The following is a 16,923-nucleotide window of genomic DNA, read 5'->3' on the forward strand; positions in this document are numbered from 1 at the left end:
ACTGAAATAAGACAGCCTGAAGTAAGAAGAGAGGATGCATGCATTCCAGTACCTCAATTCCTACCTTCCTATAACAGGAAAAAGCCACAACAGCTAAAATATGCTTGTCACAAAACCCAAATCAAGAATTCCATTGATTTCCCATGATCTGGTTCAACCCATTACAGAGAACACAGATGGGACGTTCAGATTTGGATTAAGGCTCTTTCTGCATGTTGCAATGCCTTCCCAGCATCTTTAATGAAACTCCTCTTGAGATATGAACATTAAGCTGTGTTCCTTATGGCCTGTCCTTCCTCAGGAGTAAAATTCTGCCCTCAGACTTTATTAATGATTCGACTGATGATACATGAAGTGAAACAAAGCACAGTTCCTTCCACAAAAACAGCATTTGCTTTTCTAGGCTAGGAGGAATAATAAAGAAACAAATTAAAACTGGCGATGATGGCTAGTTCTGCTAGAAAATTAATAATATGAGGCTCAAAGTACTGATCATCTAAATTGCATATCCATAAATGGTTTCACATCCAAAGGGGTAAGATTTGATTGAACAGAGTTCATATTTAGAAAGAGGGAATCTACTTCTTTCAAACATTGTCTTAGATTTGGATGAAATTTTTTAAATGCATTTCACATATAGTTAGAAATTTTGCTCTCTCCTATTTTCAACTGAACTGAAAGCATTTGGATTGTTTTTGAACATTTGTGTATATCTTTTAGTAACTGCAGTAGGAACAGAATTCTAGGCATGCCCACCTTTTCCTTCCCTGTGGCAATCCTCCAACCATGGGCAACTCAGGACACTGTAGACCCTCTCACTTGAGAAAACATAGGTAATTGGCTACAAGTAATTTCGGTTCTATTGCGTAAGTCTAATACTTTTTTTAAAATAAACAATAGTGTAATAGTGCCAAGAAAAATAAGGCAAAGAAACCCACATTAATCAACTCAGTCTCGTGACTGCATCTTGCACGGCAGCTCAATCTTACTGCAGCTGGTAAAGCTTTAAGCTTGGCCTCGCAGATTGTTTCAGATCTCAGCTATGCAGCCAGCACAGATTTCCACAATTCGTAAAGTTCCATGTGCGTAACTTGTTCTTATAAGGTAGTTGACCAGATGCTCTGAACAAGCTGCAATGGGTTTATCAGCTTCATTCTGGTGTGGCTACCATAAGCTGTGACCTGAAGAAGTGTCATAGATTCAAGCTAATCTTGAGCACATGGATGAGGAGAGGAGAGGGAAGGTTTGTTGCTGGGCTGGAAAAGTGACCACCTTGAACAATTAACTGTTATGCATACGTGGATGAAATCATGTTCAAATTATTCTGCAGTGAGCCTAGTCCTCCCAGATTAAGAATATCCAGAACATTCAACAGTCTCACCAATAACAGAAAACTCCAAAATAGAACCACGTAGGCCAGCTGGAAATCCGTCTTGTGGCAACTCAAGGGGCAACCAAAGGGGCCCCTTAATAGCTTAGCTGTACAACCACTGGATGCTCTAGGGAACAGAGAGCTGCTAAAGAAGCAGGCAGTGGTGCTCTTTGTAATCAACTTTTTAGTGTTTCTTTAGCCTAGTATTTTGTTTGAAAAGCTTTCACTAACTGAGAATAAAAAATAGGAGTCATTAATAGGTAGTGATCTCTTTATTTTTAATAGCTAGTAATGCATTTTTCTTCTGATTTGTCCAATCATTTTTGAATCCTTACAAAATTCTAACGTCCTTAGTATCATGTGGCAGGAGTGCGTTTTCAAGGCCAGAAGGGTTCTGATCTAACAGATTTAAATTAAGAGGGACCCTTCAAATCAAGGTGTAATGTGAAATTTTGCCATGGAACTGCGGCTTCTGAAATTCAAACTGATATTCTTTTTCTTTAAAGAAGGAAACACACAACATAACTTACTCACATTCAGCAATTGTCTAGTTATTAGCAACAAATGAAGGTATGATTTGAAGCTACTTCCTGGCCTATTACAGTTCAACAACTTCTTTGGATATTGCTAAAGTAGAATCTATCACATGTATGTAGTAGATTTAATTACTATCTGTAGATTGGGACTTAATTTTTAAGACCATGCACTCCTTTTCCAGTACTGCAACACATCACCGGTAGATTGCCTCAAGGCAAGGGTATTTTTATGTAGTAACCAAACTCAGCTGAGGTATGCAGAATTCAGTGACAAGTGTTCATTAGCAGGAAAGCTCATTCAGGAGATATCTGCCTCCTGTTCACTTCAATATGCATATATTCCACACATCTGAATTAAGCATACTACTATGTATTTTTGCCCAGGCTCACATATCCACAGAAGTCATAAAAAAACGCCAGCAAAGTGATGATAATATTTTGGGGGAAGGCAGCTGTTTACATTGGCAGATTTTTCTGAAAAATTTTCCTGGGGAAAAAGAACATGCTCTGGATCAGCTGAAATCCAAATCCTGTTTCTAATTGATTCTAAAAGATCACTGTCAGTGCACTTTTCATAAATTAAAATCAAAATCCACCTATCACAGCAACTTAACTATTAGAAAAGCATTGAATAGTATTAGTCTTCTATCGCTTTTAAAGAGATGGTGGAGAAAATACTGTTTTCTAAATAGAAAGACAAAATAATATATTTCCCATTCATTCACAGATCCTGACACTTGCAGTTTATCAAAGGGAAAATCTTTAGAGAAGACCCTTTTAAAAATACTTGTAATACATTTGCATTATATCACTTTGCATTACACAACTATGCAGGTGTATCTATGAGCTGATAGCTCTCATGCTTTTTCAAAAGAATCAGCACAAAGAGAACCTTCCCGTGAAGGAATATTACACCTCAAGAGTAACTCTCTTGACTTTCGTTTCCCATCCATTTCAACAATATATTTGTTTTGCCCATTAGGTGTATCTCAAATACACCAACAACACTACATACAATACAATGCAGCTGGGACTACTGGAAGAGCTGAGGAATAACAGGAAAATAAGATTTATGGTACCTACATCAGTTATTGGTGTACGTACTGGGCTGTCCCCAAGCTGTGCACCTCCAGAAGATACTGCAATTTCTTTTCTCAATTATATGTCATATGATTTTCTAGATCAACATAGCCCAGATTGGCATGAATATCTCTTTGTGCTGAAATTGTGACTGCAGTGTCAGCTAAAAAGGCTGGTACTGGCAAAAATAACAGAGTAAATCTACAGAAGACTTCATGACATAAGTCCATGCCAGGAATGCTAGAGAAGCAAAAAAAAAAATCCCCTGAATATTTAAGCAAAACTAAACATCCTCTCTATCAGTTGTGGAACAGTTGAACAACCTGACAGAAACCAGAAATAAACTCATACCTCTACATACCACTTACATACAATAATAAAGCATCAAAGCAGTACTTACAACTAGAGAATATCAATGGACACGAGTGTTCATCCATTGGGAAATTATGTAGCTGCAGCTGGCATTCAGCATTGATGGTAAGCCTGTGGAGAAACCATCTATCTGTCACTATATATCAGCACAAGGAAAAGTTAAAAGGAGGCAGTTAGGTAACGTTAGGTAATCTTTCAAAAGAACTTTCACATCTTTACGTAAGGCCTCCAAGCAAAAGGCTGCATATACAGATTGTTTGTTGGCTATTTAGGCCAGATTTAAAATAATTATAAATATCTAAGAACACAAATAATTTCAAATACATCCGCAAGAGTTTCCTGATCCCCAAAAATCTGTGCATTTGTTTTTCTTTAGACAGTTTATCTTTAAAAGATATGGGATGGAAACAACTGTTCTTTACAAAAATAGCAGAAAATGGCTGATGTGGTTTGCAATTCCATGGAAATAAAATCTTATAAAGAATCTTATAAGGAACATTCTCTGCATTTACTTACACTGTGAAATTAAAATTCTTTCCATCATTTTGGGGTACCTCTCAAAAGCATGTTAAATCTCTACATGTCATTCTCTCCTGAATAGCAGAGACATAAAAAATAAATGACCCACTAACACAGACCAGCAGAAATGTCTTCAGCCCCATTTGAAAGCTTGTTTCACATGGTTTCCTAACAAAAAGGACACCGTGAATTGAGCTGATTTAAAAATGGCTATTAGAAACAGAAAATCTTCAGTCTGATAGATTATAAAGTCTATCTATTTACCTGAGCAGATTGCAACAAGTACTAGTTTATTATGTAGACCACTACAGGTCTGTAGTGGTCAGGAAATCAGACACTGTATTAACTGTGTGCCTGAGTTTACGCAACAAGCATGGGCTGGGGTGGGGGGGAGCAGGGGTGTCAACCTTTTTTTTTTTAAAAAAAAAAGAGCTAATTCAAAACCTAACAAACTGTATCTGGAAAGGTCTGGTGCCTCAAATGTAGGATGACAAACAAAGAAAAACCTCTGTCTTGGAAAGGTCACTTGGCAGGAACTGACCAGCATTTTTGTACTGACACTAGAACAAGATCTCAGCTGTTAGAGCAGGAATGCATTCATGCCCCAAAGTAACCAGGGAAGAGGAGGGAAAGGCAAGGAGCATGAGTCAACCTTGCACACTTTCTCCTGAATACAAAATGTTTATCAATACATCATAGAACCTGCACATGCAGTACTTACCACTCCCATTCTATACTGATAATATGTGGTAATATAAATCACATAAATTATTTATTTTTGAATTACACTGTTACTGACAAACAATGAACATTCTCACAAATCCTCTTATGAGAAAAGGAGGCTGAGCTGAGAAAAGGATTCAAAACATCTTTCACACATTCAGCATGCTCATTCAAACAATCCATTGGGTCAAATATTATCCCACTTTTATCTGTTTAAACAAATTTTGCAGTCCATGCACATGACATAGTTTCTTTAGTGATAGGTATGTAAGTCTAACTATCACTAGGTAGATATGTAACTCCGCTAGAAATACTGAAAAAAAGACCTGATTAAAAAAAAGAAAAAAAAAAGATTAAAGTTGTAAACTTAATCACCAAAATCTTTATTCAAATGCTACTGACATAAACAAGAGCTCTATCACTGAACTCAGTGGAGCAAGCCTAAGAAGAGAAGGGCACTAAAAATGTCAGTAGCATTTCCAACTGTCTAATCCCCTTTTTATTGTTTAACAAAGACTTGTCATTGAAGCCCAACTGCAGCTGCGAGTATGATCAGTATATGATATTGCACTCAAAAGGCTGAATAAAACCACTGTGTAGCGTGAAAGGAATATTTCTGAAAAAGTTTGCTGTGTGGAATCCGATATATGGCAGAACTTTCTTCTGTGCAATTCAGTTCTTCCACTAAGTAAAAACATATTTTGTTTTTCAAAGGCTCTTTTTATGCAAATATATACAATGTCTCTAATACCATACAGCTGATGGTATCACAAAGTTTAGAAAAACTCTGAAACCCTTCCTTCCAGCAATTCACCCTTATGATGAGATGTGACATGCTATCTTTCAGTATGTCTTATCTGAAGAATCAAGCATTGGCATTAGCATGAATCTAGAAATACTTTATCCAGTCTTGCATCTAAATCTGATCAGAAAAGTGTCTAGCAGGATTTATGGGACTACATGCTTCTGATTTTAACAAACACTAAAAAATCTGACTTCTACAATTTAGGGAAACTTACTTTCAGTACTTCAAGATTTTTTTTAAATAGATAACGCTTTGTTTTTTAAACTCTGCAGTAGTCATGCCTGCATTTTCAATAAACATTTGTCAAGCAAGATCAGTAGGCATGAGAAAGGAAACAGTAGAGGATAACAGAAAGCTCTGAAAATTACTACTGAGTAAAAGACGCTAAAAGCTTTCAGCTACATACTTCAACTTCTCACCTGAGGGTATATAAGATTTTCCCATCGTTCCATATCCTGAGGAGCTGGTTGGGGGTGGTGATCCAGTGAGCTTCCGCTGTTTTGGAATTCCGGAATATCGTATCTGGTATCCAAATCAAACCAACCATGTTGCTGTTCAGAGTCAGTATTTTCATGGTGCTGTTGAAACGAAGACGGCTGTCTGTCCACGTCTGGGCAAAAAATATATCAATTTGATATTCCTGCAATGAAAACATGATATGCAAATTGAAATCTGTTCCATGCTTCTCACCACTACTTGGTCTTCGATAAGGTCTATCCATACGTAGAGTGGCAAGATTTGTGCAAGCCAATGGAGCTATGTTTTCCTTTTTACTGACCAAGGAACTAGACTCTTAATCTTTTTCTTCCATCGTTTTCTTTCTCTATAGATACTTTAGAAAAGGGGCCAAGCTTGTCTCTTGCTTTGCTCCTGTGCCATAACAAATTCTGCACTTTCACATCCCTTTCAATCGTCTTTGGAAAGTCACAGCTACAAGATAACAATTTGCATAGGCTTCTATGTCATAGGGCAGAACGATGAAAGAATTATTTGAGTCTGTCTTAGCAGTAGGTAAATATGAACAGGAGCAATGTAAGTACGCTGGAGAACAGTAAATTCCTCTGACTCTGGCAATGCCTTCTGTTTGTCTGGGGGTTTTTTTGGTAATTCCAATAAATTATTTGTTCTGCTTGTAACCAATTTTGCAGCCATTCTTTCTCAGGTTACACTACAGCAGAATTAAAAACGCATGCTTGCGTTTCTTTGAGACACCTCATGTACTTCAAATGCTAAGACCCAAGGGGCTGTTAACCTATTACCCTGAATAGGCTAATATGGCTTACATGTCACAATCTCATCCTTTCTTTCATTCCATGTCCACTGCTCTAAGTCAGCAGTAAGTAAGCAGCCATAATAGATATAATAATGCAGAAATTAAAATATATATGGACATAAACACAAAACGATATAGGTGAACACATAAACACAATGGCTGATGCACAGAATACTCCATACAAGAAATTCTGTTAAAACCAGTATTCGGATTGTGAACTCCAGTCCTCAGAAGCCAAGAAAAGGTCATGTTTACATTCACTATGTTGATCTGCCTCTTCCTCTTTCTAGACTGCTCAGTCTCTGACACAAGAATTCTATGGAAACATGTATCTGATCATGTCATGAAAGACCCTCTCAGTATTGCAGGGATGGTTGCATTCATGACAGTGACAGCTTTTGGTCACGTGACACAAATTTTACATTGTACAATGCAGGCTAATACAGGGGCTGAGGGGAAAAAAGCTCCTCAGATCCTCTGATAAATGCACTCTCGATATAGCTGAAGAAAGGCCTAAGGTTCTTCAGAAAAACAGGTAGGTCTTGCCTTTGACCACTCTGAACTTGCTTTTATTGCATTTTTGCATGCCCACTCCTAAATCTCCTATTTAAAAGAGAAGGTGTAAAAAGAAATACTATTACAGGAACAATATTTCGTATTGTTTTATGCATAGATTTTTAGAAGAGTTTGTAGTCTGAACTGAGGACAGTATTTTTACTGTTTTCTGAAAACCATCTGGTTCTCTTGCGCTATTACAATTTTGGCAGGCCATCCTTTTAGAGCTGATGTTATAACACCAGTAAACCTAATTTACTGACATTATAATCCTAGTCCAAAACACGCTCTAGGCCTCTCATCTCTACATCACAAATGATCAACAGATATATAAGAGTTGTTAGTGTGTATCCAAATGCCAGGTAATAGATCACCTTAGGACTTGAAGGCACCAAAGGAACTAGGGACTATTTTTCTTTGTAGCCTATCTCACTGCCATTTTTCATTGTATTAGCTTAATTTTCTCAGAGAAGCTGACAGACTAATCTGAAGAGACTTTTTTTCATCTTGATGTTTACAAGGTTGCATATCTTCACACACTTAAATAATGCAGTAATGTACACAGCATACTCTTATTGCTACCTAGCTCTTTATAAGTAATGAAAAGGACAACCTTAGTTCACCAGATTTAAGATGGTAGAGTGCCTATCTTCTTTCTTTACACTGAACTCTGTCTCCATCACTTTATCCTTGAAAGTCCAGTGACAAGAGTTAGTTGGCACATTCAGCTTCTATAGAGAGGAATATGCCAGACATGTCCATGGGTTTCTCCAAACACTGAAAGAGTAGAGTTGCTTTTTTAAACTCTCATGTGAGAATCAGTATTTATAGAATCAAAGACCATTTGTATACAGCTGGCTAATGACTGTGCTGCCTTTTTACAGAACAAGTTTTTGCATGATATTCATATTTGAGGTTATTTTATATGAATGCTTTATTTTGACTGTCAAATGATTACTAAGTTTAGGAGCATCCATAATTCTCTTCTGGTAGATTGTACATATTTAGGATTTCCCCCCTCTGCAAGGGAAAGAAAGCCCTTGAGCTATGTAACACAGCATCCTGTAGGTATTGCAGTTAGATCTCAGCAAAGTAGGCACCACAGACAGTACAGACGCATCACTATGGTTTGCTGTCCATGTAAACTATTCTAGCTGAGAAACAGATTTTATTAGATGAGAAGCAGGGCCATATAACACAACTGTGCAACTTCCATTTTTCATTTATTTCACTTATTACTAGATAACTAGAACACTCCAGATATGAGTCTTATTCAAAATATCTCTGCAATGGGCCAGTGTAACTCCATTCACTTTAACAAAAATGTTTCAACTCAAATGAAGTGGTTCATAGACTTTCTGAGTTACCCAAGTCCTTAAAAATGCATTTTTCTTTATGTAAACTTAGGTCACTTATAAAAAGTAAAGTAATATTTCAAAAGGAAACGTTGATGAAAGTCTTTTAAAATTAGTGGCATTGTCATTTTCAAAGTTTTATCCCTATTTTTCTTCACCCAAAGTATTTACCATACTCAGAGTACACAAAAATTTTGGCCCCTACATAACACATTTTTTTCCCAGTAAAAACAAATATACATATCCATTTAATTTCTGAACTGCAATTTCATCCTTTATATTCTCTCCATTAATCCTTTTTAGGAGTGGATGTTAGATCAGTACATCCTTTACGTTAATCCTTGTAATTGCTTCAGCCTTCAACTGAGCAGTTACTGAGGTATGACATTCACTCTATAAGGAAGAGATGGAGGTCAGTTTTGAAACTGGCACTCAGTTCTTCATTTTTAATTGAGTTTAGCCTGTTCCACACTTCAGCAAAATTACCTTTATCTTCACGGATAACGGACACTCAGCTCACAGTGAAGTTAACAGAATCCATATACTGCTTTGCACAAAGCTGGCACAGTGATCTCCAACACAGAGCATCCAGCAAGAAACTACCAGAAGAAAGGTTTCTGTGTTGGTCCCACATGTAGGTCAATATAATATAAGAAAAGAATATTTTTCATTTGCTAGCTAATGCTACCCTTGATTTAGAAGAATGCCTGTGTTCAAAACCTTTATAAAAAGGAATGGTTGCACTTAGAGCATTCAGGCAAAACATCACATTTTAGTGAAACAATGCCTTAGATGAAGCAATGTCCAAAAACTCTAATAATATTCTGTATGTTTTATTCCACTACCACACTAGAAATGTTACCTTCTGATTTGTTCTTCTCTTGTTTACTTTTTGACAACAACCTTTGATTATCATAATTAACACAGGAAGAAATAAAAAAGAGCAAAAACTTTAATATGGCTCCCTCCCAGCTGCAGAAAGGTGAAGCTATGTCTTCCATAAAATGATGTCAAGATCATGTACACTAAAATGTTCTGTCACCATAAGTTTTCTTGTCTTAAGGACCCAATTTTGCCCTGCTACCATAACAGGCATAAGACTTTTGCTGCTTACACCAACTCCACATATTCACATTGCATCTGGTTGTATTAACTGAAGCTATACTGCATAGTAGCTACACTTCCAAAGAAACATTCCACCTTGAATAGAAGGGAAAACCCTATGAAGAAAATGGGACTACATGTTAACATGGAGGGAAATTTTAGGGAAATCTTATTTCCTTTAACATATCACTTATTTTCTGAAATAATATACAATTTCTCTAATGCAAAATTCAATTATCCTAAACCTAAAGCTACTGATTGAAGAGCTATTTATTATCACTTTTAATAGATTTCATTATGATTGGATTTAAAAAGTAAACTGATTGATAAAGCATTTTACATGTATAATTCAAAGTTACCACACTTAGAAACTTCATCCAAATGGAATCTGTTTGCAGCAACTTCTACAATCTGACCAAATCTGATTACATAGGAAAATTGTTTTTCTAGTGCTGTGTTCAAGGACATGACAAATTTAAAAATGTTTAAAAATTCAAAGAGCAAGACTGTGACATTGGAATATTATGTTTCCCAACAGAAGACTCCTGACATACACAAATATTCAGCTGAAGTTGTGAAATACATATCAGGCTTCTTGAGAAAGTTTAAATTTTCAGTACTATTTCTAGAAAGTTTAATATTTTTCAGTAAAATTAAATCAGTTTATGTTTATCTTGTTTAATCATATCAAAATGTAAAGTCTAGTGTCTGGCAGCTAATTCCCTTCTCAGTCTCTTCACTTTTTCTCTGCTTTCCCATGACAACTAGCTTATTATCAAACTTTGTGATCTTTTTTTTTCTTTTTGCATTTTACCCTTAAATGAATGCATTATCTTATAAATGTCATCACATAAAGAGTCAACTTGTTCTACTTTCAAGACTTATTGAAAAATGTTTAGTACAACTTGAAAATAATACACATAACATTCTGTCACTGAAAATGTCTCTCCATCACCTCCAACAAGGTTATCTTTGAAAACAGACTTTTAAAATTGACACCTGACAATGCTCACCTAATTTCCAGAAATATCTTCTAAAACCTACAAATACGTTTTTTGATCTTTTCACCTGTACTGTATGCAAGTAATTGTCTCATGGAGAACATTTCATAAGCTCATGTGTAAATCTGAAATATTTGCTGAGAAAAATGATTGAATGAGTTGAGAAAAAGTAACTTAAATTTCTTAAAAATCAAATTATGATTTAACTAGAGAATTTTCTTTCTTTGTGGTTATGAATGGAGCAGGAAGCCAAAGATAATTTTTCTTTCTTTCTCTTGATTTGTGTACAGAGCGACATACCCCTAAGTTAACAATAGTCAACAATCAGCTGCAAATAATGATATATAGTCACAGTTGCAACTATCTCATTTTAACATATTTTTCACATTTTTCACATTTCCAAACCTAATGTGGTTCCATTCCTGCCTTGAAAATAATAAAACCAGCAATGAATTATTTGCCTTTCAATTGTGCAGGAATGATCAATGATTGGAAACACCTTGAAGCTTCCATGGTCTGAGGCATCTGTAGCCACAGAGAAAAATACACACTTTTCAACCAAGCCTTTAATCGTTTCTTCATTTGAAAGAGGAGCTAACATATTGTTGGCAATACATGAAGTTTTTGTCATACCAAGATGTATCATTTTAGCTGTGGGTTAATCCTGGAAAACACTATTTAAACTGTTGTCTCAGTCAAGTGATCTATTTGAATGACTATGGATAACAGCATGTGGTGACTTTGTTGCTTGTAGTTCAGCCTTCTCATTTTCTGCATTTTCACAGTTCTTCACAACAACAACAGAGAGTCCTCACTCAGTCCTCATCCTCAGTGGAAATTTGTTTCTCTTTCCAGTTTAACAACATGGCTCTAAAGTCCTCCCTTCTACTTGCTCCTCAGCAGAACACATCAGTCTCACAGGAGAGTAAAACTTCTGAACAAGAACACAACGGAAGTGGAATTTTTTGGAGTCTGAAATACATTTTCTTGAAGTATTTCTTCCAGCCTAACTCAGCACTGCAAGGAAAATTTAATTAACAATTGAATTGCCTAAGATTACCCTGCAAAGGACTGTCTGATTGATTCACCCTACATTTCAGTTAGGTGACAAATGAATGAGAGAAAAAATGTCCCCTGAAATAAAGGATGAGTGGTTCCCTTTTCCCGAAGCTGAACATTCATGTACCTGATATTAAAACATCAATAGTAATTCTGGCAGACATAGCCTACCTTTAGTTTCCCTGATTCATGAAAACTTACCCTGGATAAGTGGACTAAAATAAGGAGACAATTGTCCACTGTTCATGTATAATGCCTCTGAATTGAGTTTTTGATCATGTGAAGAGGTACAGGCCATGCTCATGGCTATTTTTGATATTTATAGAAATAAATACTCCCACAGTGATTGTTGCATGATGTACACTGTTTGTTCCCCAGACTGCACGGTGTATAGGTTATAAACAGCCAAGAATCGTGGTGTTTCCAGGAGAGAACTGGAATGCTTAAGAGATTACTTTAGCACTGTTCCTTGACAGGTTTTTGCATCACATGTGCACCTTGCGTTCTGGTTTCAAAAATCTGTAAGCAGCTCTCGGATATCCTGTGGGAAGGAACCAAAAGTAGTGGAATCATCTACCATTCTCCAGCAAAGCTATTTTGAATCCTACACTCTCAATTTGTGCAAATAAACCAGAAAGGCATAAATGGCATCTGCTGGAGAAAACCTGGTAAAATAAGCACTTCCCATAGGTAGTGTGTATTCAAAACTCTCAGTGTATCATTAGGACAAACACGAGCCTTCTGTGAGGCCAGTAATTCTCACATACTTGCTCTGAAATTTCACTATTTTTTCTACAAGGCTTGGGATGAGCTAAGTAGCCACATTAGGTGTGTCTGAATCTTGCCTTCAAGAAGCTCTGCCAGCATGGAGCTGTCCATGAGTTCAAAGGATGCTCAGGAGCTGGATTTAGGAGATCTTCCTCATGCTACCTGCAACATTTGGTTTTGTGGCAGAAATAATGGCACATCATGGCTCACCTTCCAGTTCTCCACCAGTCTGCTTTGTTTCCACTTTCTGTCCTCCTCCTCCAGCTTCTACTCTTACTAGTAATAGGCTCTGGGAGGTGGAAGACCTCAAGAGTTTATCTTTCCCAGTAGGATAGAGGCTGTACCTTCCAAAGACCCCCAAAATGAATATACAAACCAAAAGAAAGAATAACTAGTTTACAGTGGTAGTAAAATATATATCTGTGAAGACTCTCCATACTGTTTTTTTATTAGAAATATTTTGGACAACTTGCTCCTTTGTGAGAGTTTGCTTTGACACTTTCATATAGCTACAGGCATAAAGGTTGTATGGAGAAAATACAATGAAAGAAGCAAAGCCAACATTGAGATTGTCACCAGGGAAATAAGGGCTATTCCGGTTAACATTGACAAAGTATTTCAGAAAGAAATCAGAATTGTCTCTGTTGCTGAACACTCTGAGTTTAAAAAAAAAAAAAAAAAAAAAAGCTAATCTTACAGCCAGGGATTATGCCTTATCTGCCTCTTCCCATCACAGCCTCAACAGGAGTCTCAGGGCAAGGAGGACATAAGCCATCGTTCTTCACTACAGTGTTGCTTTCTGGCTGCATCAGTATATTATTTCATTGACTTCTCGCTATTCTAAAGGGTGAAAGACAGCTAACCTCACAGAAAAAAACAAGAAATGCAATTAAAAAAAATCATGCACCATTATTCTTTTTTTGTTTGCATATTCATTTTGAAGGTCTTTGGAAGGTACAGCCTCTGTCCTATTGAGAAAGATAAAATTTTGAGTTTACTCCATGACGAAACATTTGTCTGTCTCACTGCACCTATCTCGGCTCCCTGGAGGCTAGCTCCTGTCTTGCTGGATTCCAAATAACTTCTGACACTCAGCAAGAGGAAAGGATAGAGATGTTTGTCCCAGCCCATCCCCACAGATCCCTACATGTCTCCTCCTCACTCCACACTGATGGATTATCTCGTCTGGTTCACTCAATCATTCCACAGTCAGAAAGACAGCAGGAAATCAGAAGGCTTGTAGCCCACTTTAGAAAATCAATTGTAGATCTTCTGTTCTCTTCCCACCCCTTTCAGTGGAATACTGTTCATTCTTGCTGCTCATTGCTGCTGCTTCACATTTCTTTTGGGACTCTTTTCCTGGCTTTTGTCTCCTCTATAACATTCCCAAAGACATCCTGATTCCTATGATTGCTCCGTAACTGCACTTACATAGCCTCTCGATGTGTCAGGACTAATGTTCATATCCTGTTGCAGATAGTGCCTGGGATTTTGATGATAAACTTTTTCTGTGATGAGCCATAACTATCCGCTCTTAAACTGTGCTCTTAAACTGGTACTTAAAAAGAGGGATGTCCAAAATATGCAAGAAGCGGCAGGGGAAGTAGAGGTGGGGGATACATGGTAGAGAGCAGACTTTGGGTGACTAGATCTAGTGGACAATATAATTCAAAATAGTAACCAGAAATAATCAGGAGATTGTTACTGGAGTACCATTGGAATTGACAGAGAAAATACAGTGTCCACTCTGACCTGTATTTTAAGGCTTTACTGGGACAGCAAAAAGGTTGGGGTTTATAGGAGTTACAGAGAAAGAGATTTCAAATGCCTAATTCCACATAGTAAGAAACTAGGGTTACTAACTTGTGAATTTAGTAAGACAAATGCACAAGGACAAGCTTAACTCTTGCGGAGATAGTAAAGAAATAACACTGAACAGAAGAAACAAAGAAAGAGAATATTAATAGTCTGTGAACATACGTTAATGGCTGCACTTTATATAATAAAGTGCACTATTAAGGTCTCCTAAGACTATATGATATCTGAAAAAGTTATAAAGCAAATTATAAAGATACTCAATAGCATTCACATATTACAACAAAAGATGAATCAACTTTCTAAGTGTACATTTTGAAGTGTTAGCTTATTCAAAATAGAAGCTAATCTTGTTTGTTCATGAAAATAAATGCACTCTTACAGATTGCACGCAACAAGCCTTTATGCAAATAATCTCTGTATTAAAGAAAGAGTTTGTTTTAATGAGGGAGAGAAGGCCTTTTTGCCAAAGAAGCGGAAGAAAGTTTTGAAAAATCTTTTATGCTCTTGGCTAGCTAAAAAAACAGCGGTTACCATAGTGGTTTAATGCATATTGTCACTCTTAGCACAAGACAGCTATAAAGGATTGGGTAACAGGGAAATGATGAAAAAACAAACATTCATCTTACACTGAAGGATCAGGTATGGAGAGGGTCCCACTCATTATGAGCGAGTAGAGAGCACTGCATAGCCTTTCGTTCACCTTGCTTCATCACTACTTTACTTCCTGACTCTGTCCCTTCCACGGCAAATCCGCCACAGTGTGGAGAACAGACAAGGCACTGTTTAGTCCAAAGGCCTGCTGAAGAGGGGAAGGTATCACTGTTCACAGACGGGGAGTGGGACCGGGCGTAGGCTGGGTAGTCTCTCCCTGCCTGTGGACACACACCCCAGCTTGTGCAGGATATGATAACAATGCCTTTGTCACCACCTCCGCTATTATCTGCTACCAACCACTTGCGGCCTAAACTAATGTCAAAAGCCTGACCCACACCAAAGCTGCCTCATAAATCAAGTGAAAAGGGGAATTAATATCTACAACTACATGCTAATCAGGCATGAGGACCCATGATGGGGGGCCTCCACTATTTAGTTCTCTAAATCTGAAGGGCGGAGACCTTTGTCACAAGTTTTCATTAATTTCTTTTCCCTTCCCTTTTGAAAACCCAGTCAGCGGGTTGAGCCCAGAGGAGTGTGTCAGAGTGACACAGGTTCTGGCTACTGATAAGGATGTCAAGAAACCTAATCACAATAGACATGCGCCTTAGAAACATATAAAATGTGACAATAACAACAGCTCTTTGGAGCTCCCTCTCAGCTGGTCTGGGACCCCCCTTATTGCGTCCTGCACACTTGAGACCCTCGCCCGATGTGGAACAGGTCGTATTACCCCTGCTTGCTCTGTATGTAGTGTAGTGTGTTATTTTTTACCCTGTTAAATACAGAACTTGCTATATTGTTTAAACTCTCTTGCGTAAGGATACTGGTGTACTTAACAAATATCTGAAACCTGATAACCGCCTGGCTGTTTGGTCAGTGAAGCGTTAAAAGAAAAAATACAAGTCACCCCGCTGGCCACGAGCGGTGTTTGTGACACACAGAAGCAGCTAACACGAAGAAATGTAGACATACGCCAGTTTGAGCTACTCAGTCTTGGGGACAAATATTAGTCTCTGGCCATCTTTGATCTGGCAGAACAGACATGCCCTGTTCACAAAGCTCAAGTTCATTACAACACATATAAGATCCAAAACAAAAAGCTGAGGTGGTGGGTGACAGAAATCAAGTAAATAGATGAAATGACAATGAGGGGATTTTATCTTGTATTCATAGCAATATTTGACTAGGTATTTTTAAAAACCCTTTCTTACTGTCATTCAACAGAAAATCCAGATGTGCAAAAAAGCCAACTTTCCGCAAAGCATTAGAAAAAGCTCATTTGTTAATGCCCTCATTTGCATTTGAGGGAAATGCAAATGTTTAACCACTTTAAAAATAAGAAGTCTGTTTTGCCACATAGGCATAGAGATATACTCTGCAGCGAGAGTCTCAGCTATATTCAGGCACTTCCTGCTCTCAGCCTGCTGAGCAGCCCAAGCAGGCACTGCTCCCCTCAGCACTGCCAGGTGCAAAAGCAAACCCCTCTCTGGTTCTGCTTTCCTGGAAGTATGCTTGGTAGAACGTCCCTCTGCCTGCAAGTCAAGGCCTTATATTCCAAATACATAGTCTCAGAAACTAGTGCTGGCTGCCTTCACTAGGCTGAGCTGAGCCCTACCTCATATCTAACTTTGAGGACACTGGCTCACAGTTTATTTATTCCAGGACAAATAAAGAAGGCAAATAGCTTCAGGCATCAACCAGGTTTCACAACACAACCACAGGGACCTTTCAAAACTAAGTACCTAGAGGTCTGTCCCTGCCTCAGTTTCTTCACCTCTTGGGCATTTTAGGGAATTTTGGCCTGGTTTTGCAGATGGGTCCAAGATACTTCCTGGGCTTTACTCATCCAGGTCAGGCTTCCTACCAAGCCTTCCTGTCATTGGTGGTCTGACATTCAAAATAGCTCTGTCTCCCTTTAAGACTCTA

General features: G+C 37.7%; 1 protein-coding gene across 1 annotated transcript in view; it reads right to left on the minus strand.

Moving 5' to 3' along the window:
- GABRG3 (gamma-aminobutyric acid type A receptor subunit gamma3) overlaps positions 1–16,923 on the minus strand; it is a 318,018-nt gene that overhangs the window by 146,222 nt on the left and 154,873 nt on the right. Inside the window, exons 4-5 of the mRNA XM_026103153.2 lie at positions 5,827–6,047; positions 3,389–3,471 (exon numbers count right to left, since the gene is read on the minus strand). Of these exons, the coding sequence (XP_025958938.2) occupies positions 3,389–3,471; positions 5,827–6,047 (304 nt within the window). The remainder of the gene's footprint in view (positions 1–3,388; positions 3,472–5,826; positions 6,048–16,923) is intronic.

This window comes from Dromaius novaehollandiae, chromosome 1, assembly GCF_036370855.1.
Source record: "Dromaius novaehollandiae isolate bDroNov1 chromosome 1, bDroNov1.hap1, whole genome shotgun sequence".
Lineage (NCBI taxonomy): Eukaryota > Metazoa > Chordata > Aves > Casuariiformes > Dromaiidae > Dromaius > Dromaius novaehollandiae.